At 39.7% G+C, this 25,109-nt stretch overlaps 1 protein-coding gene and 2 long non-coding RNA genes across 3 annotated transcripts; 2 read left to right on the forward strand and 1 right to left on the reverse strand.

The window, feature by feature from the left end:
• Window positions 1-889: 889 nt before the first annotated feature.
• On the reverse strand, window positions 890-16,545 carry ZC4H2 (zinc finger C4H2-type containing). Its single transcript, XM_013953931.2, has 5 exons — window positions 16,451-16,545; window positions 8,641-8,812; window positions 7,158-7,330; window positions 5,822-5,984; window positions 890-4,626 (listed from the first exon to the last, which is right to left on the reverse strand). Exons 1-5 carry the CDS (start codon window positions 16,501-16,503, stop codon window positions 4,513-4,515), a joined length of 675 nt encoding a protein of 224 aa, XP_013809385.1. The 5' UTR covers window positions 16,504-16,545; the 3' UTR covers window positions 890-4,512.
• Window positions 15,123-23,599, forward strand: LOC136993280 (uncharacterized). Its single transcript, XR_010885536.1, has 3 exons — window positions 15,123-15,703; window positions 19,554-19,602; window positions 23,565-23,599. It is a non-coding gene; the product is annotated as an uncharacterized lncRNA (long non-coding RNA).
• Window positions 23,600-23,617: 18 nt separating this feature from the next.
• LOC106493677 (uncharacterized) lies at window positions 23,618-24,426 on the forward strand. The gene is made up of 3 exons (XR_001294181.1): window positions 23,618-23,686; window positions 24,117-24,200; window positions 24,282-24,426. It is a non-coding gene; the product is annotated as an uncharacterized lncRNA (long non-coding RNA).
• Window positions 24,427-25,109: the final 683 nt, after the last annotated feature.

The raw sequence follows: 25,109 nt of genomic DNA on the forward strand, positions 1-25,109 counted from the left end.
TATCCCCTGCCTTCAAGCAAGGAGGGAATCATGCCTCTTTCTTCTTTTAGAAAGCAAAACAAAACAGGAGATTCCTCAGCAGTGAGGAACTGTGCAGAATATGCCCTTTTCTTGGCCCCTTGGTAAAATGGCACCTGAAAATAAGCTTTTGGTATGACTTCTTTAAACTGAAACCAGTCTGAAGAAGACTTTTCCTTTTTTATTTTTTTTTTTAAGCTGAGTTTGGAATGCGTTCATTTAAGAGTGGCTTATTTTGAATTAGTTTGTATTGACTGGGAGCTGATTCAAGCTGAAGCTCAGTAAATCAGACACAAACTGAAATAAATACCCCAGCAGGAGCTTTTCAGTGGCTGAACTGCAGCAGAGATATGTAAAGTCGTATCACTGCAGAAAATGATTTCCTTGTTATTTTTCTAGTTCTGTTTGACTTTTCACAACTGCATGCCTGCAAGTGCAAGTTAAGTGTTTATATTCACACAAACTGTCCAGTTCAGGTGTTAGTAGCCAGTAGTAGCAGAGGATAGTTTCACTGCTGAAATACCTGGTTTGGGGAATTAGACACTGTTTCTGTGACTCTTTCGCAGATGCAGAAATCATGGTGCTTAAGCACATAGTAATTTGTGTTCCAGAAATGTGACTGAGAAGTTTGGCTAGGTTAACCCTGATCTTGCTATCTTCTTTTCCTTTCCACTTGCCACTTTACAAAGCTCATTAAAACAGGTATTCCTTTCACCATATTTAGCCTCATAAAGTTGCTATAAAGATATAACAGAAGTGTGTCTAATTGCATAATATAAAATTAAAGAACTAGGTTTTACCTTTCAGGGTATGGCTGCTTGTCAGTAACATAAGCAAGTAACAGATGTGAAAATATCCTTCAGGAAGAAAGTTTAACATGAAACAAATGTTTATTAAAAAGGACTGTACAGACAAGTTAAACAGGTAGCACACTGTTACTCCGACTGGGCACAGGAGTAAAATATTCAGAACACAGAAGCCAATGAAACTCAAGGTATTGCTAAAATTTCTAAATGCTAAAATAAAAGCCATGAAGTTGGAATTAGAAAACTGTAAAATAAAGGAAAGCACTTTATTTAAAATGCTGGTAAAGTCTTAACTTCTTGAGTAGTCTGGTATTTACAGTAACACAGCAATGGCTATTCTTTCAAAAGTGGATCTAATTCTCCAACTCGAAGCCACTGGCAGGTTCAGTCAATCACGAGTGTGCTGTTTAGAAAGCTAAAGTTGAACTCATTAAGTGCAAGTATTAGAATTTGGCTTATGATTTCTCTATTTTGTTAATGAGGTGCTTGGCACTAAAGTCTGAGCAACTGAGTTACCCCAGCTTAGATATGAATATTTCCATAGCAAAGCCTTTACGCACAGTACAGTGTTCTTGCTTTTTCAATGTGCTTTGGCGGGGGACGGGGAGAGGAGGGAGATGCTTGTGTATTCTTTGCTATTCAGTTGCAGAAAAACAGGACTGTCCTTTCAGGCAAGTGAGTAACTGCAACAAAAGAATTCAGTGATTTTGCTGTTGCTTGAATACTGATTGCAAAGGGGATGACAAAGCCAGAGTTACACCAGACTTCAGTAATATAAAGTCTTGTAAGCTATTTGGGCTTGAACAGCCTCTCAGGGTACATGAGAAGGGTCTCTGTGTGACTATTAAGAGAATTTAACCCAAGTAAAACTGTTAAACTGAACTTAGTGATGAAATAACCTCAAAGAACCTTAGGTACAAAGGGAAACACCATTGGTTCTCCAAGGATCAGAAATGCAGAAGTTTTGTGATAAAAGCTGTACTTCAGACAGCTTCCTTGTATGCCTAAAAGAACAAAAATCAGTATTATCTCTGTAGTCTTTTGAGAAGGACGACAGGGAGAAAAGGGCTGAGGGCTGTCATGTGAAAAACTGTTCATGTAAACTTGCTTAATTAATCTGTGAGAGAAAAGAGAAATACCATTTCCCTAAAAAGGATTCTGCTCCCCCCCCCCCCCCACCCAGGATCCCTTAATGTATAATACAGATTTTGCCTCCTTGAAATAGTTTGATTCTCAGCAATGCACACAATTCATATGGCACAGCTTCATGAAAACAGATATGTAAATACTAATCCATGACTGATACAAACACAGGCTGTTAGATTCTTTCTTTTTTAAAAAAAGCAAAACCTTATAAAACATAAGGGCACAAAAAAACTATTTTTAAAAAGTAAAAATACAAAATGGACATACTGAATTAGAAAATGGTCAATCCTCAAGCATGCTTCAGTTTAGAGCTCTAGAGATCCCCAAGAAATAAGTAACCTTGGAAAGCAGCAATGAGGTGAGAGCAGCCAGGACTAACCCCATCTATTTTAGGACCTTCAGGTCTATAAATCCAAGTTTCTACAAATCTATCCTTTTCTACACACTACTTCACTGCAGACCATTCACCCACTGTGCACTGTCACTCCTTTTTAAATTTATGTACCTCCATTATCAGAAGTATTCTGTTCTCATGCTTGCAATTAGGAGGAGCCTATGTGCTATCCTCTTAACTGTGCACATTTTTCCTTAAGCCCAATAAAATGCTCTGAGCAGGGCAGACACCATATGGCCACTCTGATAGTCGAAGATAGAATCCAGTATTTGTGTCAGGAAATATGTGTAAGGATACAGAGTTAGAGCACTGCTGCCATCTGGTGAAGAGAGCCTGGGGTCAGACTAGCCTCTCCATAATACAGAGATTGAGTCCCAGTAATGCAGCTAACAGAAACTGCTCTTTACCTGTTTTCAGGGGCACATGGTCCGTGTTCTGTCTCTGCTGTTGAGAGATGTTTATTTGACTGTGAAACATTAAAATGGAACAATTCCAACTGAACTTGCCATAAATTATAGGACTATCTTTGATAAAATACTCATGTGCTTTATGGTAGAGTTGGGAAATTTGTGGTGATGTATGTGATTTGGCCAAAAAATCTTTTTATGTGGATTTGGATAGTCCCCAGTATTTGATAAAGTCTTCTGATCAGAGATTTGGGGCTTCCCTGTTCTTTTTAACAAGCAAAATTCTCACTATAACCACTGTAGCATAATAGTAGAGGAAAGAATTGGGCTAAAAAGAGAGGAAGAGTCTAGACAGGCAGTCCCTGCCTCCTAAAGTTAGTGGAAAGAATATTTAAGACTTAGTATCAGTTCAGACAACAAAACCAATGATAAAACTGGAATTAGAAGCCAGTAAGTTTTAAGCCCCAGTTCTGTAGTTGAATCACCACCATCTTCCCCTTTGGAGGAGCCGTTGTTACATGAGAGGAAACAATGGGAGGACGCAGATACAGTGAGAAGTCTGAAGGATCCTCTAATCAGGGTACTTTTGGCCCGTGTACAGAGCACAAAACTAGCTTGGGCTACAATAAAACTAGCTTGAAAATGACTTACAAAAAGACAAACAACTAGTAAGTTTTCCTTAGGGAAAAAACAAAAAAACAAAAAAACCCCCCAAAACCCAAAACAGGCAATTCTGGTGAAAGGTATAATTTTCAGTTAACATTGCTTCTGGTGCGTGCTATTGAATTTCCCTGTGATCTACTGGAGGATAAGTCTGCTAAGGGAGATTTTGGCAGTAGAAACCAGGAAGAGAAGACATGCAGAATGGCTAATATTGCTGTCACAGAGGCAAAGAAATGTTGGTTATTTGATGTGTGATCCCTGGAGAACCATAGTGAGCTTGTTGGCCTTAGATCCTAGGAAGACCACTAATGCAGTTCATTTGAGCCTTATACTTAAGTCAGTTAGTCTTCTGACTGCTGAAAATAATACAACATTAAGATGGTAAAGCATCATAAATTATGTAATTTTTAGTAATTCATACACATCCTACAACTTGATCCGCCTTCCAAATTTTAAGCCAAGTTTGAAAGAATAGTACAGTCAAACTCCAGTAAATAATCAAAAATCACTTGTGTCCTTAATACACTGATTTCCTGTATATCCAAATCTTTTTTTCATGAACATGTCCATTATAAAAACAGTTCTACTTGATACTCAAGCCTATGTAGTATTACTAGCCAGGTAAACAAGTTGTTCTTTAGTGAAACAGAGACAATCTGCTGTTTCTGCACTTCAAGTAGTCTCCTGTTATCAGGAGAAAATTAGAATAATCTTTTAGTAACATCTGCTTAAAAAAGAGGACATAAAAGAATTTGTGGTAATTACATTTGGCATATAGGAATAGTCTGACATTTAGGATACTCGCATTAGACTTCTGTTTTCTTTAGGACTCCAAAAGGTGCAATGTTTGAAATGTTAAACCATAGCACCATTAATATTTCTTTTCCTAAAACCAAATCTCAAGGACTGGAGGGAAATTAAGATAGAACAGAAACGTTGTGCTTACATAACATTAAATAGAAAACAATGGGTAGGTCGTACTTGAGTCTGCACTTAATAAAATCTGGCTACATTTACAGTTCTACTGGAAAGGTATTGGGACTGGTCACATGTGTGGTTCTCAATCTTCTGTCCTTCTTCATTCATCCTGTTTCCTCTTGGGCTTTTTGGGATTCCGAGATCGGCTTTTTGCTTTGCAGAGTGGACATATGGGTGCATTCCGATGAATTTGTTGGTGACACGATAAACATGCCTGAAATGCAACATTGCAACCCCTTGTTAAAAGCATTTAAGTGCTGTTGACACATGGGTTATTGAATATCATATTCTAACTTCCAGTACAGGAAAAATAACCAAGGCCGCTTGCCTTCAAAGGCAAACTGGTGCTAAATTTTATATCTAAGTCTCTGGATTGTACAGTAGCTTCAGACCAACTGAAAAAACAGAATATCTCATTGAGTTAAAATTACATTCAGCAAACAGATGGTTCAGGCCTGTATCAATAACTTTGATATTAAATTCCATTTGTTATTTTTTCACATGTTTTGAAAATGTTTACATGGGGAATACTTCACTGGATCGGAGAAGTTATAGTGAAGGCATGAAGTTATAGCGAGGAGATTTCACAGAATTTAAGGCAGGAACGGCGTTTAGATGAATCCCACATACTGAACATAAGATACTGAACTCCATCCTTTTCTCCACACTGTGCCCTTTAACTTCCATTTGACTGAAATGTATTGCTTTCAGAAAGGCTTTTCATCTCACCTATCTCAAGATACTAAGTAAGCAACTAAGTAAGGGGTATACTTGCCTCAGTTTGCCTCTCCAATCAGTGAATCTTTGGAACATAAGTGTGATGAATCTCCCCCCTGGAATTATTTAGCTCTTTCTGCTAACTACAGAAGGAGCTGAGTATAACTGTTTAAGTAGTACATCTCACTTAAGTGCCTACAGTTAGGTAAAAATCCTTATATTAGCTTTGATTTGAAGACACCAAGAAGTGCAGAGCCTATCACCTTTCTTGGTAATCTATAACACCGATAGTCACTCCTCCTCATAGAATACATGCATTGCTTCTAATATGAATCCATTTGGGATCAACTCCCAGCTACCTTTTTTTTTTTTTTTTTGGGGGGGGGGGGGTTGGTCCAGTGTTTTCTTACTTCTGTGCCTTTCTCCCATGTGAAACACAAGAGGGCCAAAAACTGGCTGCATCTCTGCTGACAGGGATTTGTAAGTCATAAGGGAGTCAAATAAGAAACAGAGCCTTATCCTCAACGCTTGATGACTGGTGCTACTAGTTTAAGTTTACTGGGGCTGCTCTTGATTTGAACCATTACAGGAAAATCAAAATCATTTTTTCTTTTTGTAACTACTGAGCAACTTTATAAACATAGTATATTCTAATGACACAAGAGAAAAGCCAGCACGTTCCATCTCCTGACCTTCATTGGAGGTGGCTGTTGTCTAAAAGTTGCTGTCTGTCTGGTATCTTGTTTCCTAGCCACTTGCAGCTGTTGGGCAGCAGCTGCAGCTGCAGCCAGAGACTCTGGGATGGGAGGCTCCTGTGGTTCTGTCTGCCATTCTGCTTTCTGCTTTTCGAAGTAACTAGAAAAAAAACAAACCAAAAATATAACCATTTTTTGGACTATTCTGTTAGCTTGTAAGAGGTATTTTGTGTTAAAAAATAATGGATCATATTTCCCTATCATGTTCCCCACTAGAGTCAAATGACCTACACTTAAGTCTTGGACTACTTCTTAAACAGAATTGCTGGTATTTTCCTCTGCATTTGTACACTTCAGCCAGATTCCAGACGAATGTCAATGCTTGTTGGCTTCTAAGACATGTTGATTTACAACTAAATACAAATCTGATAGCCTGGAAAATACACTATGTATTCATGTAATCTATAACAGCTTTCTGTAAAACTCTTAATTTTTACATTTTATTTTATTAAAAATTACTAACTTTTTAATGAAGTGGATTAATACATTCCTTGTAGTACCAAGCTACTTAGGATGGAAAATAGAATTTCGTAAGAAATGCAAAAGAAAACTTTAAAATTGTGTATTAGTTAAAATGATGGCAAATGTGTTGGACATTAAGAGAAATGTAGCTTTCTAAAAACATCACTTGCATTTGAAACAGTTCTGTTAAACCAAGGACACTATTCTTTGACTAGTAGCTATTTCTGCTATCCTACCCTACCTAGGTTATGCCCTAAAAATGAAACCTGGCCATAATCCAAATCTATTAAACATCCAGGGTAACTTGTCACTTGCTGTCAGTCAGAGGTATATGACTAAACAGTGCTAAGTGGTACTACCACATGTATGCAGCACAAAGAAAAATTCTGACTCAGAGTAGCACAAACCAACAGAAGGTTGATTCTTTTGTATCCCTTTCTCGTACTGCCTCATACCTCTGCTTGCTAAACAAGCAATTCAGATGATTATTTTCAGGGGGGGGAAAAAAAAAGCACTTTTAGAAAAAGCAGCATAAGATACAAAAAGCTATAGAACCAGTAGAACCAAACACCCTTGAATGTTTGCATGTCAGATTTGGAGTCTGCAACTTAGAATAATCTAAATTTAACTTCCAACAAATTCAAACTGAATGTTAACAAATACATGTGCTCCCACATCCCCTTTTTGTTAACTTTTGCTTTTCATGCATCTCTCGTCTTTCTTCCACCTGCCAACAGTAATAAAATGACAAAATAACCAGTAGAATCATGAGAAGGTATAAGGCCAGATAAGGTTTGCTTTGGAGACTTACTCAAGGGACAGTTTCTCCTCCTCCTCACAAAGATCTGGCAGCCTCTGCAACCCCAGAGTCATCCTTAAAGCATCTACGTGCTCCTTCAGGGGTTTGTACTCCTCATGCAGGCGACGAGTAGATTCCAATAGCTTGTTGAGGTCATTCTCTGACTGCTTGATAGTATTCTCCATCTGAAACAGGAGGGTGGACATGGTTTTAAAGGACTGTTTCTTTAATAGTTCTTTGATTCACCAGAAGGTTGTGTATCAGAAAGAAGAGAATTTCTCATTCAAATTGGAAGAGGCTGGAGACAATGCAATAGTCAAACAGGAAGTAATATACTGGAAGAGTGAAAACTGCGCAAGGAAGAAGCAATCTCAAGTGATATACAGGAGACATTTTCATAAAAAAAGGTACATTCAACCTGTACCGTCCAAACAACAGAAAGAGTAGGCAGACAGGCTGCACATGGGTCAGCAAGTGAGGAGCTATGGAAAACTCTCAAGGGACATTAAAAATAGAAAGTAAATCTATGCTAGAGTAGAATAAACTCATTTTCTGCATCTCCAAAAACACCTTTGGTTAGAAGTTAACTAACAAGCTAATAAAAGGTTCCTGCTTCCCTTAGCACAGTAAATGGGAAAAGCGGCAGAAAGAAAGATAATCTGATAGGAAAAAGAGGGGAGGATAAAACAGAGACTGAGACAGAGGTTATGCAGCTGGGTGGAGGGTGAGAGGAGACAGAAAATTCAAGTGATAAATAAATGCAGTCTGCACATCCAGTACATAGCTTGTACCTGCTTATGATGTGGGAGCTTTTTTCCTCTGGTGCAAAGCACAGATACCTTCTGAGCTAGAAACCACTGTACAGACATTTAAGTGCCCTAACATGAAGTAAAAATTGTGGGGTTTAAAACACATTCCCTATTGAGCTCCTCTGATTAGTTTATCTTTCTTGTTTTTAAACTGTTTCTCTTATTTGTATAAATTCCTTTCAGGCTGGTGCTTCTTACTGTGCTGTGGTAATGGTTTGTGGTTCCACTCCATGATCAAGGTTGGCTCTTGCTAAGAATTTTACAAATGTAATGTATTTTCCCCAAATCCCTTTTCTTCCAAAAAGCTCCAACCCAAAGCTGCTCTGCTTCCAGGTGTTAAATGCAAAAGGACTAGCAGGAAGAACCACTTTCTCTGAGACTGCCAGAGTGATGCTACTATAGCTAATGGTAAAGTTGTAGCAACAATGGGCTTGGTTATTTATCCCCTTTGTGCAAATCCTTCCTATGCCAACCTCACAAAAATATCCTGCACAACACAGACAGGAAAAACAGTGATCCTCAGGTAAATTTATTTGGCACTCTTTGCAGGATCCTAGGATGGTGTTGTAAAGTCCAGATTATTGAACCACTGATAGTTCAGTGATGTGCACAATTCCACAACCTGTGGAATGATTCTTATACAATTGTATTTTAGTCAGACTGTCCACAGCTGGACTGTTGCATACCACATTAATATCAGCGTGGATCAGCCGCAGTTCCTCCACGTGGGCCATCTTCTCTTGCAGCAGCAGGTCCATTTCCTGTTTGTATTCTTTCAGGTGCCTCTCCTCAGACTCCAGGGCTTCAAATTCTGCTTTCAGTCGTGCCTTTATTTTTTCCATCTGCAAAGTCTTATTCCTGGATCCCAATGGTAATTACAAATATAGAGGGACAACAGTAAGTCACTGCAAAATCTTTTTGCCAGATGTCACTTTGTATGTGAATAGATGAAAGTAAGGGGTGGCATTAATAGACAAGGGTGAAATTAAGTATGGCTGAGAAAGGATGAGGTGTAATGAGAGAACCAGGTTCTAACCCCAGCTCTTTTCCTGCACTTTTCTATACTATTAGATTTTACCGTACTTCTCTGAATTAACACAAACTAACACATCATTTAAAAATTTAACAGTTATTTTAGATTCAGACAAGTTGTACCAATAGAGTTTTACTGCATCGATTAATTGAGATTTTGCCTAATTCCAAAAAGGAGAAATCCAGAAAAGCTGGGTTTTTTTTAAACAGGGTTCTAAGAAATGGGGTATGAAATGCAAGTGATGCAAGTGATTATAGTATCGGATACGCTGACTGCAACTATGTGAACAATAATCCGAACTGCTAAAATACTAACTTCAGCTTCAAATAAAATTTCAGAGCAATGACTAATCAGAGTAGTAAAAACTCAGATGACATTGGCCATCAACATCCCACCCGCAGGTAACTGTGCATTCTTTTTGTTCTTTGCTAAGCTCTAGTACCATTCATATATGTGTAAATATTTCTGCCTACATCCTGCATTCCAGTTTTGTTTGTTCTTTTTCATTTGTGGCAATCCATAGTTCCATAGCAAAAATGTTTAAAAACCCAGTCTATATCTCTCTTCTCAGAGGGTGTGAGTTTCAGTCATCAGACACAGTTTTAAGCAGCAGGGCAGTTTACTACTGTACGTTTTAACACTTGTCCAAACTGTTGAAAACAGCAAACAAACTGTTCTTGTTCTCAGTCTTGTTCCTGTGATTTAGCTAACCCAGAGGCCTTGGTTATTCTTCCAGTACTGAAAGTTAGAATATGATACATGGTAACCTATGTGTCAATAGCACTTCTATGTTTATAACAAGAGGCTGCAATGTTGCATTTCAGATATATAGTAAAGAGCTCCAGGACTCCTTGACTCACTTTGTTCTGAATAAAACAAGATGTAGTACTCCATTTTAGTGACATAACACCTACTGCAAGTAGAGCCAGATTTGGTTCCAAGTGCGCTATTTAATAACACAGTAGACTTCCTACAGGCATGATGTAAGAGGGGCAGGGAAATAAGAGGTCTGCTTTTGTATTTAAATATCCTATTCCTATCCCCATGCAAATCGGGGGTAAGGTTGATTTAAGTTCACTGGAAGCAGCAAAGCTGATTATAAAATGTACTCTGTAGATCATAGGAGGCTGCCTATCAGCAATGCAAAGCAAAGAATTTTTAGCAATAAAAGACCTACCTCTAGAAGATGATGTGTGACTCCCCTTCCTACTAGGCTCCGACTCGCTCCCACTGAACTAAGAAGAGCATCAGGACTGTTGCTTTTAATGGAAGCTGAAGGCACTGAACGCCCTTCAGGAAGCTGGGCTATACCTGTCTCTAGGAAAGGGGATTCCCAGACTTCTGTGAGGCATTTGTTCCCTTTACAAATTTTCCATCCCAAGTCCCCAAGGATTCTTTCTGTAACTTCTCCCACAGCACTCAGGAATGAATGGTTTGCTCAGTGTCATTCTATGTGAGCACAGGAGAATATACTTTAATAAGGACACACTTTCTCACTCTTCCTATATCAAACTGCAGAGTTAGAAGACTATTCTGCTTATCTGCATGGCTGCATCAAAAGTACAAGTGGAAATCCTCCTTCTGCCCTGTCTGACTCATGGTGGGATCCCATGTTGACACTGACTATACAGCATCATCTCAGGTCTTCTGTATTATCCTTGGCTTGAAACTACTTCAGGAAAATGACTTAAAGTTCGTGTTTTCTCTGATTTGCTCCAACCAAGATTCCAAAAGAAATTCTAGAGCTAGCCTGAGGGCCCTTCTTTAAAGTGTGTAGCAGGTATCTGTATGGATTTTATTCTTGTCTTCATTTGACCGAGGCTCACCCTCTGCCACCCTCCCTCTTAACAGTAAAGCTCTTTCCTCTATATGAATAAGCCTTAACAGACCTAGATTACTATTGTCAGTGATTGCAGTCCATGTTATGGGCTGTGAAGAACAGAAACATCAGACCAAAGATATTAACAGAAAAAGTCAATGACAAAATAAGGTCTTGTCAGAGGTCACTCAGAGACATTTACAGATATTACAGAGAACACATATTTAAACTCAAGTTTGATAAAATCACTTGGTAAGTATGGTTATTATGTTTGTACTATAGTTCATCATAGAGTTCACATTTTTCATGTAGTATGTATTTATTATAGAAAATATCAGTTATATACCTATGAATATACATTGATTTTAAAAGGTACCCAGTCCTTCCAGTTCTGAGAAGTCCATATCTCACCATTTATTAGAAATGGCTGAAGGAATAGTAAGTCAACTAGTAAAAGTTTCTATGAATGAAGTGTAGAACGGATCTCGATGCAGATAGAATTCAGGTATATAGGTCCAACATTGCAGTCTTGAAACACCACTTGACACTGGAGGCACTCATTCTTCGTAGACAACTTGAAAATTATCTCCACAATTCCTCAGGAGTCTGGATTTGTACAACTATATATGATTAGATCTAATAAAACTCGATCAAACTGAGCCACTTAGGGCCTAGTTCACAATAAAGCCCCATCAGGATTGAGGTTTGCCAAACCTCCACCTAACTTTCCTGAAAAACTCACTGCAATAAGTCTTCTTAGAACATATGTATCTAATGCCAGCATAGACGGGGATGATATGGGAATGCAACTGCAGCTAGTACTAAGGACAGCATAGTAGCCTTACTTTCTATAGCATGCTTTACATGAAGCAGTCATTAGGTAAGAATTTGAGACCTAAGATAAATTAGATAAGGTTTGGAGATCCTCTAAACAGAGGCCAGAACACAGGTCTGTTTCCTGCGGCTGAGTGCCCTAAACTCCAGGATGAAGTTCCTTCTGTTTTCTCTCTCCTTTGTCTTTTCAGTGGCCAGGTACATAAAACCAAGTCTTTTCTGCACAATGACAGACTTGCCAGGAATAATCCAGAATCGTGGTCAGTCTGGTGCCTGATGCACCCTGGGAACACTGGAACATGTATTCCGTCAAGCAGAGGTAGGAACTTAAGTTGGCTCCCTTGTTTTCTAGGTGACAGTTGTAATCAGCCAACAGCTGAGATATGGTATAAAAGGATATGGGGGCATCCTCACATCCTATGTCTTTTTTTTTTCTTTTTTTTCTTTTTTTTTAAGAAAGTGCACAGATGCCTACCTTTCTTAGGTTCAGAGTTCTGTGTATTGAGGGGATGGAGGCATAAGTGATGGGAGAGTCTCTCCTGCTTTCAGCATTTCCTATCTGCCAGTCCTAGGTGCTTCACAGCAGACCAGCCTGGCTGTTGTGGGCTTCATAACTCACATAGATAACACTTTCCACTCGTGATACAGGTACCTGAAGCACCTTATATAGGGTTGGTTTTTTCTGCCCTGAGAGCCAGGCACCTGAAAATTAGGTCTTTCATTGAGATGCTGAAGACTTTTAGGAGTGGAGCTAATGCATTAATAAAAGCCATCTCCTAGTAAAACCAAAGATCATTTTGTTAAAACAGATGGCTACCTGAACACATTGATTTTTGCAGCCTCCGGCAATGCTATTCTTGACAATAAAGCAGCTGCTGACTGGACTTCAGCTCTAATGGCCCAATTCAAAGTTTATTTATTCCATGAAGGATTAATGGCTGCTTAAGAGTTTTCAAAACTAGCATGGTGAACCCTGGGAAGTTATTTAGCAGTAATAATAAAGTTGGTTTAGTTTTTGCTTTCAGGATTAACAGTGCCATTTCTCTGCATGACTCAAACATTGTAAGTTGCAAATTGGTTGAAAATAAAGAGAAAACAATCTGAAAACTATCCCACCCTTACCTGTAGCTCACAGAAAATTTAGGAGTGTGCAGGAAAGCAATTATTGTGAACTAACAGGCCTTAAATGTTTTGGAAAATAAATGCTTTTTGGTATTTTGGGGAGGGAAATGGAAGAAAAATTAAAACAAGTGGTATTAAACTCTGTTATTCTCAGAGTATTATTTCCAGATTTTGTACAGGTTCACACAAGTGCTTGGCTTTCCAAACTTGCAGTAAAGCCAATGAAGGCCAAATCATTTGCTTTGCAGTGAAATCCAAAATATACTCATCATTTTGTGACACAAAAAAGGTAGTCCCTGCCCAGAAGAGTTTATGATAAAAGGTACCATGACCTTAGACATAATTGTGACTTATGAATCAATGCTGAGCGCTGCTGAATTTAATAGGACTCACTCCACGAATACAGAGGTTTGCTCTAGCAGATTCAGAATCAAAAGTAAGGAAACAAAGACATGCATCACACAGTCAATGGGGGATATGGTCCAAATATCCAAACTTTTTAAAATATATGTTGTACAATTTTAAGAAAAAAGACTTTGAACAAAAACAAGTATGAGTTACGCCTCCCTGATTTTATAGATGAAGAAGAAGTGAGTTTTGAGATGGGATTTGTAGAGAATGATTTGTCTGGCATATTTTGCCATTTACTATGCAATGGTACATACTAGTCTGAAAGTAATTGTTAGATTTATACCAATAAAATAGATCTTCTCTTCCATTTAAAATGTTGCAATGTCCCACTAAAAATATTGTCCAACCCCCAACCCCTGTTATTATTGTCCTGTTGTTCCCATTTACTTAAAACATTTATTTAGTAATGGCAGCTTTGACTACTGTAACTGAGAATATTTGTCCCCAATTTCCTCCCCCTTTACTTTTCTCTATTTATGGCAAGTGTTCACCTAAGACAATGGAAATAGATCAGTTTCCTCACTGTTACTAGTCACTGGCTGCCTTGCTCTGCCAAATTGCTACAGCAAATGGGTTGCAGGGGAGTGTTTCAATCCAAACAATTTGCTTTTGATATTAGAAAAGAAAAAATGCACAGAAATTAAAGCTCTTTCTATTAGTATTAGGCAATGTGCAGTAATGTTTTAAAATAAAACTAGACTACCTAATGAACTCTGCCCTCATATTCTTTTCTATTTAAGTTCTTACATCCCATTGACTACAGTAGTCACTAAGTGTGTCCCAAGAGGACATTAAGCAGTGAAACTAGCATCTGTCATGAGTAAGTTCACTCTCATTCTCTTTTATCTGCTCCCAGGTGGAACGCTGAGGTCCAGTCTTTACATAGTTGCTTAATTTTATGGCTGTGGTTAATTCTGTGGAACTACTCGGTGCATATAATTAAGCATGTGCATGTATCTTTGGATTGGGGGCTTATACATATGTTTACTGACTGCAGTAATTGAAGTCTAACTGCTGCAATATAGTGGTGACAAATACTGACTACAAGTTTATATATATATATATATATAAAAATATATATATATAAAATATATATATGTAAAGGTCTGCAGAATTAGATTCTAAAAATCCCTGCAAAAATCCAGTTGAAATGCCTTTAATAAATGATAGATACCAGCTTAAAAAAAAAGTGATTTCCTTTAATTGTGAAGGCTTTTTTCTCCTCTGCCTATAGAATAATAATATATGGAGTGCAGATTAAAATAGTCTGCAAATCTGTCAAAGATGTGCTTGCACTATAAACATAAGAAATTTTTGTGTTTATTTTGAAGGAAGTTTTGCATAGAATGCAAACACCTTTTAAAAATGAGGGGGTGAAAAGTCACATTTTGTTAAATGAGACTCAAAATTGACATAGTTGTGGCAAGCAGGATTGGCTTTTTGACATATTTTTTTACATTTAAAAAATATTCAAACAACTTTGTTGGAACTTCCTTGTGTAATAAAGCTAATAACTTTACCTTTACAGTACCTTTTAGCATAAACTAATATAAGAAATGTTTTAATTACAGTTTAAATGTCACCCTTGAATATATTATTAGAAAACTGAATGTACCATAGATTTCCAAATACAGGATGCTGCTATCGCTGAAAAGATAATTTAATCAGATATTTAAATTCAATATTATAATAACTGCACATCAGACTGTTACTGGCCATATTTAGAACTGTATTTTAACATAGGACCTTCTGAACAGTTGAATAGAAAAGCGTTATTCTTACTCTGCACAATGCATGTTGTCTCTTTCTATAAACAGTTTTAGGATGCCAGACACACACATTTTGGCCTGATCTTCGTTCCTTCTCGTGGTATTGCGTGAAGGAGGACGGGACCCTTACAGTGCTGCCTAATTCACCCCTTTCCACGGATAAAGTATTGCAGTCTTGGCGTTGTTAGAGGGGCCGTGACCAGCCGGCGGCTTCCTCGCCGGGAGCCGCCTGCGCGTCCCCGCCCGCCCCGCGCCCCGAGGGTCCCTCTGCAGCTGTGCTGCCCCGAGGCGCTGCCGCCAGCCGCTTTGCACCTTCCAGCCGCTTCCGCAATCGCTGCCCTCGCTTTCTTTGTAACTCTCTTGGCTTTTTAATGCACAAATTCCTGCTAAATACAGACAGCTCGGGCCTTAGCCAGAATATCGATGTCCTAAGCCGAAGAGCATAAAAGTCCTGCTGAAAGCTCAGCAAAGCACGTCTCCCCGACGTGGGCATGCACAACGCCGTGCGTTGTTGCTCGTGACGCCTCACACACGCCATGCATCCTGCGATTCGCTATGAAGGACAGCGTACAAATTCCTGGTGTATCTGGTTGTACGGCAGCGGGGAGAGTCGTCTGCCTGCCCGCCTTGCGGCGGCGCCCGGAGGGGACGGCAGCGGAAGCCTGGTGCCGCTGTGCCCGCGATCCGTCACCCGCGACGCCCTGCGAGCCCGGCACGCGCTGCCCCGCTCAGCCCTTCGGCGGAGCCGCCAGGAACAGCAGGTAGGGAGCCTCCGCTGGGTTTCCCGGCCCTCGTTAGCCCTCTCCCCCGCTTTGGGCAGTGGGGAGAGCAGGTAGAAAGAAACCGGTCGAGCGCTGGCCGCTCCGCAGGCTCAGCTCCGCACCTCTTGCAGCACCCGCGCAAATGGCACATTGCTCCGCAGGCCACGGCCTCGCCGCACCGCGGGACCGCCGCGCTGGCCGCCCCGGCCGCTGGGCAGCCCGGGGCCGCCGCGGGGCCCCGGCCGGGGCCGCCGCTCCGCCCGGCCCGGCCCGGCCCGGCCCGGCCGTGCTCGGGTATCCGCGCCGCCCTTGGAGGCGCGTCCATCCTCGGCTCTCCGTGCCACCTCTTCCCTTCCCAGTCCGTCAAGGCTCCCGCCAGGGGAGTGGTGGGAAGGAATGGGGCAAAATAACAGATTTACGACGAAGAGCATTAGGAATGAGAAATAATTCAAAGGGCTTAAAAGCCCTCTGCGCGCACCCTTCCCTCTCGTGTTATCACTCCGGGGTAATTCTCTGGAAATACACGACCGTCGCCGCCCCTCACTGCACATTTCACCGGCGCTTACCAGCAGCAGATGCTCCTTCCCTACTTAGAAAAATGTATTTTTAGCTCCTGTGATAAAGCCTGGGAGTGGTTTTCTTTTCTTCAGTAGCACAACAATAGCTACTTTCAGATGGATGCAACTCCTCCGCTCCCCCGAAGAGAAAGCTGCTCCATGTAACTGATGCAGCACAAAGCAAACATACCTGATCTCCTTGATGCTCTCGAGTTTGCACATGATTTCTTGCTCATCAGCCATGCTTTTCACTCCCAATTTAAACCTCCCGTGAAATGTACAAAATGCCGGGGGGGGGGGGGGCACACACAAAAACGTACAATAGACACAATGTAGCCACCCCCTCCTGGCATATGGTCTCTGAGCCTGTGCGGTAGGCTGTAGTGGGAGCTATGGGACTTAGAGTCCAGCTCCCTCTTGCTGCCCAGCTCGATAGAAAGCAGAAAGACTACAACACCCACAAGGCAGAGCAGAGCTTTCCTGCTCCTCTTCCTGCAACTATACTTTAAATCAGTTTGTCACAGCTAGTTGTGTCAAAGGTTGTTAGGAGTGCAAAGAGAGCGGAAGGCTTCCTTCAGGTGTGCGTGCAAAGTTCAACGTTTAGTTGAAATCGTGCAATAAACACGAAGAGTTTATTGAATGAGTTTGTGATTTTTATTTAAAACTTTTGTTTTGATCACAAAAGCATGCTGTTGCCATTACTGCCATGCTGTTTTCTACTAGATGCTCTGAGTGATGTGAGGGTATCTGAAGTTAAGAAGGGACACATTTTGTTCTTTGGGATTTTCTTTTTGATTTCTGCCACTATACGTAGCATTTTTAATTATGGAAAAGAAAAACAATGCAAACAAAGCTGCTAGCTTAAGAAAAGTGACTGTTTGCCTTTCTAAGAACATTCTAGCCAAGAATATCAGAGCGTTTTACAGAGACTGATGAAGAGTCTCAGTCCCTCCTCAGACGGGTAATTATTTTCCTTTAGTTTCTGTAGTGTTCTAAGCACTGTGTTTTAAGTTATAGAGAAGTTACATCTTGGTACTTTAGAAAGTTTCTTGTACAATCTGTCCTGAGAAATCCACAGTCTAAGTTCCTAATCCTTCAGCTGTATACCCAGTCACCCTGAGTTTTACCAGCTTTGATGGGCATGCTGGTCTGAAGGGTCAGTACGTTAAAATGAATGTTAAGTTCAAGGTCTAGACAGACAGCAGGGATCCTACAAACATCTGCCTCACTGTGTAAGTATGTACAAGCAGCAGTACCCCAGTCTTAGTGAGTATAATGGACCACTTCTATGTCAGTAGTGTGAGGTTGATGAAAACAAGGCAATTATTCTGGAATATATTACAGAACTGTTACATGGAAGGCATCAGAAGTACTTACCAACCTCTACTCAGCACGGATGAAACTTGCTGGTACCTGGTCTGGGGCTTTAAAAAGGATGTGAAAAATGAAAATGGAAGAGAATGCAGAGGAGAACAATGAGTATGATAAAGTTTTGAGGAACATAAGAAACAGCTGAATGCAAGACATTGTGGCCATATTTACACTGTGTTTGCTGGGTCTGCTTGAGTTATGGCTACTAGTCACAGAACTAAATGTCTTGAGACAGTTGCATCCACAATTGCAGACTCAAGGGCAAACCCTCCTGTCTGAATACCTGTGCCTGGAGAGCTTGCAGACTAGAGTATGAGGCAATAAGCAGACAATGTGAGCCATCAGTGGTTTGTGCTCTGGCGCCAGTCCTTAGCAAACAGGATTGCATAGATGTAGCTGATAATAATAATAGTCTTTCAATGATAGGATGAGAGGCAGCACAAACTGAAACACAGGAAGTTCCATCTGAATATAAGGAAAAACTTTTTACTGTGAGGGTGTCTGAACACTGGAACAAGTTACCCAGAGAGGTTGTGGAGTCTCCATCCTTGGAGATATTCAAAACCTGCCTGGAGAGGGTCCTGGGCAACGTGCTCTAGGAGACCCTGCTTGAGCAGGGGGGTTGGACTTAGATGATCTCCAGAGGTCCCTTCCAACCTTAACCATTCTGTGATTCTGTGATTCAGTGTGTAAAAGTTGTTAAAAGGGTCATCATGGCAAATCATCCATTAGGTCAGCTGAGAGATAAGTCTAAAAGTAATCAATTTAATGAGCAATACAGAAAGGTTAGGCTATATATCAGTAGAAATATCTGATTACAGATATTTTGCATGTTTTTTTAAGAACTACTGTATGGTTTTTAAGAACTACTTAGACAAAGGTATCTCAGCACTAATCCAAGTACTGCAGATGCCTGCATTGAGACAGAGGTTTTGACTTGGTCAGGGTTGAGTTACCCTTGTCCCACAGACTGCATGCAGCCTGCCAAAACAATTAATTGATCAGCTCCTTGACACTTTCCTTAGTGACCTCTCAGGCATGACCAGGAGCCTGAGGACTGGATGAGTTGTCATACTTGAGCATGGATTTAAGTGTCTGCATTACGTCTGTGGTTCTCAAGGCAGAGACTGCACTCTTGAGAGGGTTGGAGAGTGAAGGAAGGTGTCCTGAAAGAGGATAACCTGTCATCAGGACTTATTAAGAGTGAAATAAGGGAGGCAACCAGGAGGATATATCTGGACAAGAGATGGGGCCTGAGAATGGAGTGGCAGCTGGGAGGAGGGCAGGCAAGCAGATCTGAAAAGAAGGCTAATTTGGAATCCATGGCTTCAGAGGAGTAACTCCTACTTATCCACAAACACTTCTACTCCTGGTATTTTCTTTCAAAGAAACTGAACTGTGTTCTCATTCATTTTCTGATGCATTTTTATGTGAAATATTGCCAGGAACTTTGCCATTTATAAAATGTCATGGTAAGGAATTCTACAGTTTTATCTTGTGTGCTCAGATGAGGTGGAACTAAAACCACAAAAGAAATATCACTCACTACCTTTGGAACTGACATGCATGGTCTGAAACAAAGAAGAGCAAAGGAACCTACTGAGAAACTGAGTACAAAAAGGAAAGTAAAAAAGCAAAATGCAAAATGTTTTGTGTAAAAAAAGAGATTTAGTCCCATAGAGGGGAATGTGGCAGGCTGACATCTCCTCTACCTTCTCTTGAGTTCTTGTTAGAGAAAAAGAATAGACACAAATTCCACTGGAGTTTTCTATGAACTCTGCCACCACACCAGTCTCCAAAGAACTTATGCTGGTATATAGCTTTTATACACTGCCCTGATTGCCTAACAGTGACGTTTAAGCAAACCTTTGGTAGCTGGGGTAGCAAATGTTTCTCAGTGGAATTGTCTTTTTCTTACACAGATTACACCGAGTGATCAATGGATGTGATGCAGATCAGACCCCATCCCAGGTAGTGTGAGGAGCTGAAATTCTTCCCCAAAGATGCAATTTGTCTCTTTTTTCTGTTTCCACTAATCAATGGAAACCAATGATCCAGAATATCAGGTCAGTCATGAAAACTCTTTAGCACACAAAGTTGACATCAGGACCAGCAGCTTCCTGCTCATCTTTTCCCTGATAATAATAGCTTTAGTCATCTTTTTAAATGCTCTTAACTCCTAGTGAAGTAAATGGAAATTTGGAATGAAGACAGACCCCAGTATCAGACCCCCAGTTATTTGAAAAGTTGAGGTTTTCTAATAGCAAAAGTGATTAGTTTTCATTAAGCATAGATAAACAGAATAATTCTTTTCTCTTTGCTTTGCCTGTGTTCTTCTCCAGCCTGCACTTTGCTATTCACTTGGTCTCTGCAAAAGTCTGTTTTCCTCTAAGTGCTTTTACTGCTGCTTTTATTTACTACTGTTGTCCCTTGTGCTGCTTTGAAGCAGGGACCCCATTTTTGTATTCAGTTGTAAAGTAATATAAAATTGCATAAAGTCATAAAGCCAACATAAATCTCAGAATCTAATGCCATACATTATTACAATAGTTGGTAATTGGACTCAAATAGTTCAGTTAATAGTTAAAATAGCTGAGTCTTGAACTAAAAATTGACCTTGGAAACTCTTTACATGCAAGAGTCCCCAGCATTTTATGTGGCAGATTTGTATAGTGTAATGGGCCTTAGCTGCTGGGAACCACCTTTACCAATTTTCTATCCATTTTCCATTTTGCAAACAACTTATAAACTGTACAGAGGCTTGTCTATGAGGGCACTGGAATCAGAAGAAATAAAAGTCAGAAAACAGGCTTCAGAGCTGAGCTGCTGTGACTGAGGTTTGCAACAGAGAGAGAGAACAAAGGGAAAAAGAAGAGGATAGCACTGGACATCATGTTGAGATGGTCATGCCTGACCAAGCAGCAGTTGTGGTCAGTCTTTCCCTCAGAGACAAAAGATTATTTATTGTTGATAAATATCGTTAATTAGAATTAATAATCAATAGTTAGAGAAGTTAAAAACTCAGATGACTTACACAGAACATCTACCTTCTTTTTCTGTCAATTCTACTAGGTAATAAATTAAGAAATAAAATGCAGTTTTCGATTATTATAAAAAAATCAGAGTTTCTTATGAATCTTCCAAATAATATTTTTGAGGATTTCTTTGTATTATCCAAATGCAATTTTTGCAATTGTACTCTTGCAGGCATTGCAGAAGAGTTATTTCTGAAATATTTAATGAATAGGCAGCAGTTGTGAATGAGGGAGATATTCTAGTTATTTCATCCTTATTTAAGGACTTTTTCCTGTGACATCATCATGTCATTTTCTTCAATTAAAGAAAAAAGAAGATGAAGGAAAATGATGACAGGCATCATCATCCTCTTCATCATCACACAGCCTTTGTAAATGAATTAGAACATGCAAGATCTGATCCTGCTATCATTTGAGTCAACTGCAAACTCTTGCTGCCTTAAACATTGAAGAGTAGGATTGAGCCCTGAGCTTTGTGCTCAGAGGGAGCAGGCTTCTTTGATGCATGATTTAAATAGATGAACTAATTGATTTGAGGGGGTAGGAGGCAAGTTAGCTACAGTGGGCCAGTGAATCTTGTTGCTAAGACACTGAGGGAGTAAGAGCAGGCAGGGTGAAGAAATGATAGGAACCAAGGAAAGTCTCTCTATAAATCAGGAGTGATGAGAATCCCCAGACAACATTAGCAATGTTTATCATATTTTTCATTTCTAATTTTACAGGATAAACTAAAAGATGGAGGGCAGAAAATTAAAATGCAGATGTTCTAGCTTGTTATTTTACTCTACTTTGAATGGCATAAATAATCTCCCTTCACAAAGTGTTATAAAATATATGGAAGTTCTTAGTGGGAGCCTTTCCACTAGCTATAGCAATTTTTGCTTTCTCCATGTTAAAAAAAAGACAAAAAACATTGACAAGAACATCTACCTATTCCACCAGACATTCAAGCTGTAATGTACTTCAAAGCAGTCACAAAGTTTGCCTTGAGAGGTCTCTGGTACTAATGGTGTGTTATACAGGTTTGGGAATACTTTTTCATGTTCTATAAATAATAACATGAGAAAAAACTTCTTCACTGTGAGGGTGACAGAGCACTGGAACAGGTTGCCCAGAGAGGCTGTGGAGTCTCCTTCTCTGGAGATATTCAAAACCTGCCTGGACATGATCCTGTGCAATGTGCTCTAGGTGACCCTGCTTGAGCAGGGGGGTTGGACTTAGATGATCTCCAGAGGGCCCTTCCAACCTTAACCATTCTGTGATCCTGTGATTCCATGATTCCGTGATAACTGAGGAATAATTCCTATCACCCTTCCTCCTCATCTCTGGGATGGGATCTTCCAATCCTCCCCTGCATTGTTAAAAATTAATGCAGATCACTTACCTGTTTGGGCTGTTCCTGTTTTAACACTGCACCCATCGCAGTGTTATTGGAGCATTTTAAGACAGTCTCTTGGGATTAGCATAGGCTTTATGCAAGTCCACCTTTCCTCTTCATTTCCCCAGAAGAATGATATTTTAAAGGTTTTTCTATAGTTTGTGTTTATTTATTCAATGCACATCTCTTTATAAAAAGACAAGGTCACAGAAGTCCCACTAGTGCACAGCATGCATGAGGGTGAAGAACCAGCTGGGTGTTAGATCTCATATAATAATAAGGCAATTAAAAATATAGGTGGTGCTACAGAAGATGATGGAAGGAATCTCTTAACCTCATTATTTGTATAAAACTAAAAATAATTAACTATGCAGCATAAAAAGGGAAGAAACGATACTTAAAAGCTTCCAAAAGAAATGCAGGCTTGATCTAAACCATATTTCATGTCAGTAAGTGGATTCCTATTGCTATCAGTAGGTTTTAAATCAGGCAAATAGCAGTCTTCTGAAGCATGCAACTAGTATGAGTTCATCATCCATAGGAAATCAATGTCTGCTGTGAAAACCCACCCTGCTCTTGAGTTGTGAAATCGAGATGTCCATCTCCCTGTGCCCTCTTCCCTGTGCTGCCTTTGAGGTTCTGCATTCTGCATTGCTGTTTGTATCCTCTCAACTCTCTCTGTATTTGGTAACGTGGTGGCATTTTTTCTCCCTGTCATCGAATAGTACAGTCCTTTATGTGCTGCTTCTGCTACTGCTGCTAAATTCCTGAATATTTTTTCAGTGTAACTTTCCAGCAGACAAAATGACAGAAGAAGAAGAGGGGAGTGTGTACTTTGACCATTGCTATCAGATGAGGTAATAAGGTGAGGAAAAGGCACACTGTACCCTGGAGGGATTTGTCAATATTCTGAAAGATGTACACTCCAAGATTTCTAGTGTTTCTAGAGATGAAAATCCCTTTCCAGATGCAAAGTCAAGAATCAGTAAGTCAAGAGGGTAGAGTGGAGGTCAGAGATTTGGACATCAGGATTGTTTTTGCAGCTCTGATGCTACTACTTGCTGTTCAAGCACGTTCAAACTGTTAGCATTCAACTTTTGCGTCATGGTTTTGGACAAGTGTCTTAATCTGTCTGTGGTTCACTTTTCCTTGTATACAGCTCTTTATATCATCTGAAATCACTGCACTGATGTTTAATATCTAATCTGTTGCTATTTATAATTTTTGATATGTGGGATCCAAATAATTACCAGTTTTTCCCAGCACACAAATTAAATTTTTCAAAGGCAGCTATGGGATTTAAGCACACAATTGCCATTGAAATAAATCTTTTAGCTGACCCTGAAAAAGTCAACTGTGTTCATATTTAATCCTTTTTATCCCCAAAGTTAATAGGCAGATACATTTCAAAACAAGTTTTAGCATTAGGTAGAATGGAATCAATGCCAAAATATTCCCCTACTTTACTGAGCACAGTTTTGTTACATTTAAGATGTTTCCATTTAACAGTCTAACTTCAGTCCACACAGCATTACTTCGTTGTAACAAGAAATCCTGTACAGAACAATTCCAACTGCAAGAATGAATTTTTTTCCCCTCGGTGATCATCCTTTCTACAGTGATCAGTTTTACAAGACTGGAGGTAACCATCATATTTTTTCTTTCTTTTTCAGTATATGTTGGATTTAACATGTTCGTGCATATTTTTTTTTCTTTTTAATTTCTTTATTATTTCCTTTTAAAAGTGCCATTTATTTGTTGGATCAATAAGAAATGACTTTCATAAAAGTATACTGAGGTTCACTTCAATGTGGACATTTCTTCATTATTATTTACAGAAAACTTGCCACATATTATAAAGAACAATATGATATGCCAAATCATTGAAAGTTCTTTAAAATGAGACAACATAACAGATTCATTTGTATAACAGAAAGCACCTATATAGTATTATTGTAAATTTTGTCAACTGTTGCATTAAGCTGCTTTTTTTCATCAGAACATCTGAAACATCTTTCCAGACAAATATCAGTGAGTGAAAGCAACAAACCTGTGTCATTTCTTTTTTGCAGATGCTAAACTAAAGACATTGAGTAGCTCATAAGGTTCTCAAGCTGGCAGGGGAAACTTGGGAGAGATGAAGGCAGGGAAAAGTGGTAAGGATTGACATTAAAAAGTGTGTGCAACATGTTTTATGAAAGAAATAGCATTTATAGAAATTGTTGTTGCATTTGCAGAAGTCCTGATACCAGCATGGAAGAATGATAGAGAGCCCCCAGCAAAACATACTACAGGACTGAACTCTGGCCAACGTGCTGCTAGATAGGTACATGCTATCATGGGGTTGAATGGGTGGCAATGTTACTAAACTGAAACATGAGAAAATGGATGAGTCAAAATGGTGCATCCTAATTTATGAAATTTGCTTCAGATTCCTGTGCTTTAAAATAGAAATTAATTCTTTCTACATCTCATCTGTTTTTTGAGCCTTTAAGTCACATTTGCAAGATTTTTCCCTACAGCTAGTGGGCCAGGAACTTCTTCATATTTTAAATGAAAGCTGATGGTGTTGTGAAATAATGTGCCTCAGGAAGCTTCAGGAGCCTGGAGAGAGTCTTCAGCAACACTGGAACTGGTAGGTGGCAACCAAATGCTAGGCCTGAGAGATCGTAAGATTTAGTCTTGAAATGTTAATTTTTAAAGCCTGAAACATTCACAGATTTTTCTGTTAGTCCTTCAATATATGCTGTGTGTAAGAGTGTCCACTGATATCCTAGAGAGCTGAAGGTTTAAGTACCTGCATGTGGTAATCTCAGCCAATTCCAAAGGTGGGTCTAAATGTTTTTTCAGAATTTAGTCATGTCCTTTATTTCATCCTCCATTCCCCTAATCTGCAAAACTGGGAGAATACAGTATTTTCACCAATATTGCCTACCATCCACCTGCCCTGTCTAATCCTACCCCCTTGTTTCAAAAACAGTGAGTTAGCTGTCCGTGAGGTACAATGCAAGGGGAAATTGTCTCCCTTTTTCCATTCGCTGGTGAAGCCCAGGTGCACAAGCCAC

The sequence above is a fragment of the Apteryx mantelli genome, chromosome 13 (assembly GCF_036417845.1).
Source record: "Apteryx mantelli isolate bAptMan1 chromosome 13, bAptMan1.hap1, whole genome shotgun sequence".
NCBI classification, from domain to species: domain Eukaryota; kingdom Metazoa; phylum Chordata; class Aves; order Apterygiformes; family Apterygidae; genus Apteryx; species Apteryx mantelli.

Coding starts and splice junctions, on each gene's coding strand:
- ZC4H2 (XM_013953931.2), bottom strand. CDS start 16,503: ATGGCTGATGAGCAAGAAATCATGTGCAAACTCGAGAGCATCAAGGAG. Junction 8,813..16,450: donor GAGAGCATCAAGGAGATCAG/GTATGTTTGCTT, acceptor ATTGGGATCCAG/GAATAAGACTTTGCAGATGG. Junction 4,627..5,821: donor AACAGCCACCTCCAATGAAG/GTCAGGAGATGG, acceptor GTTGCATTTCAG/GCATGTTTATCGTGTCACCA.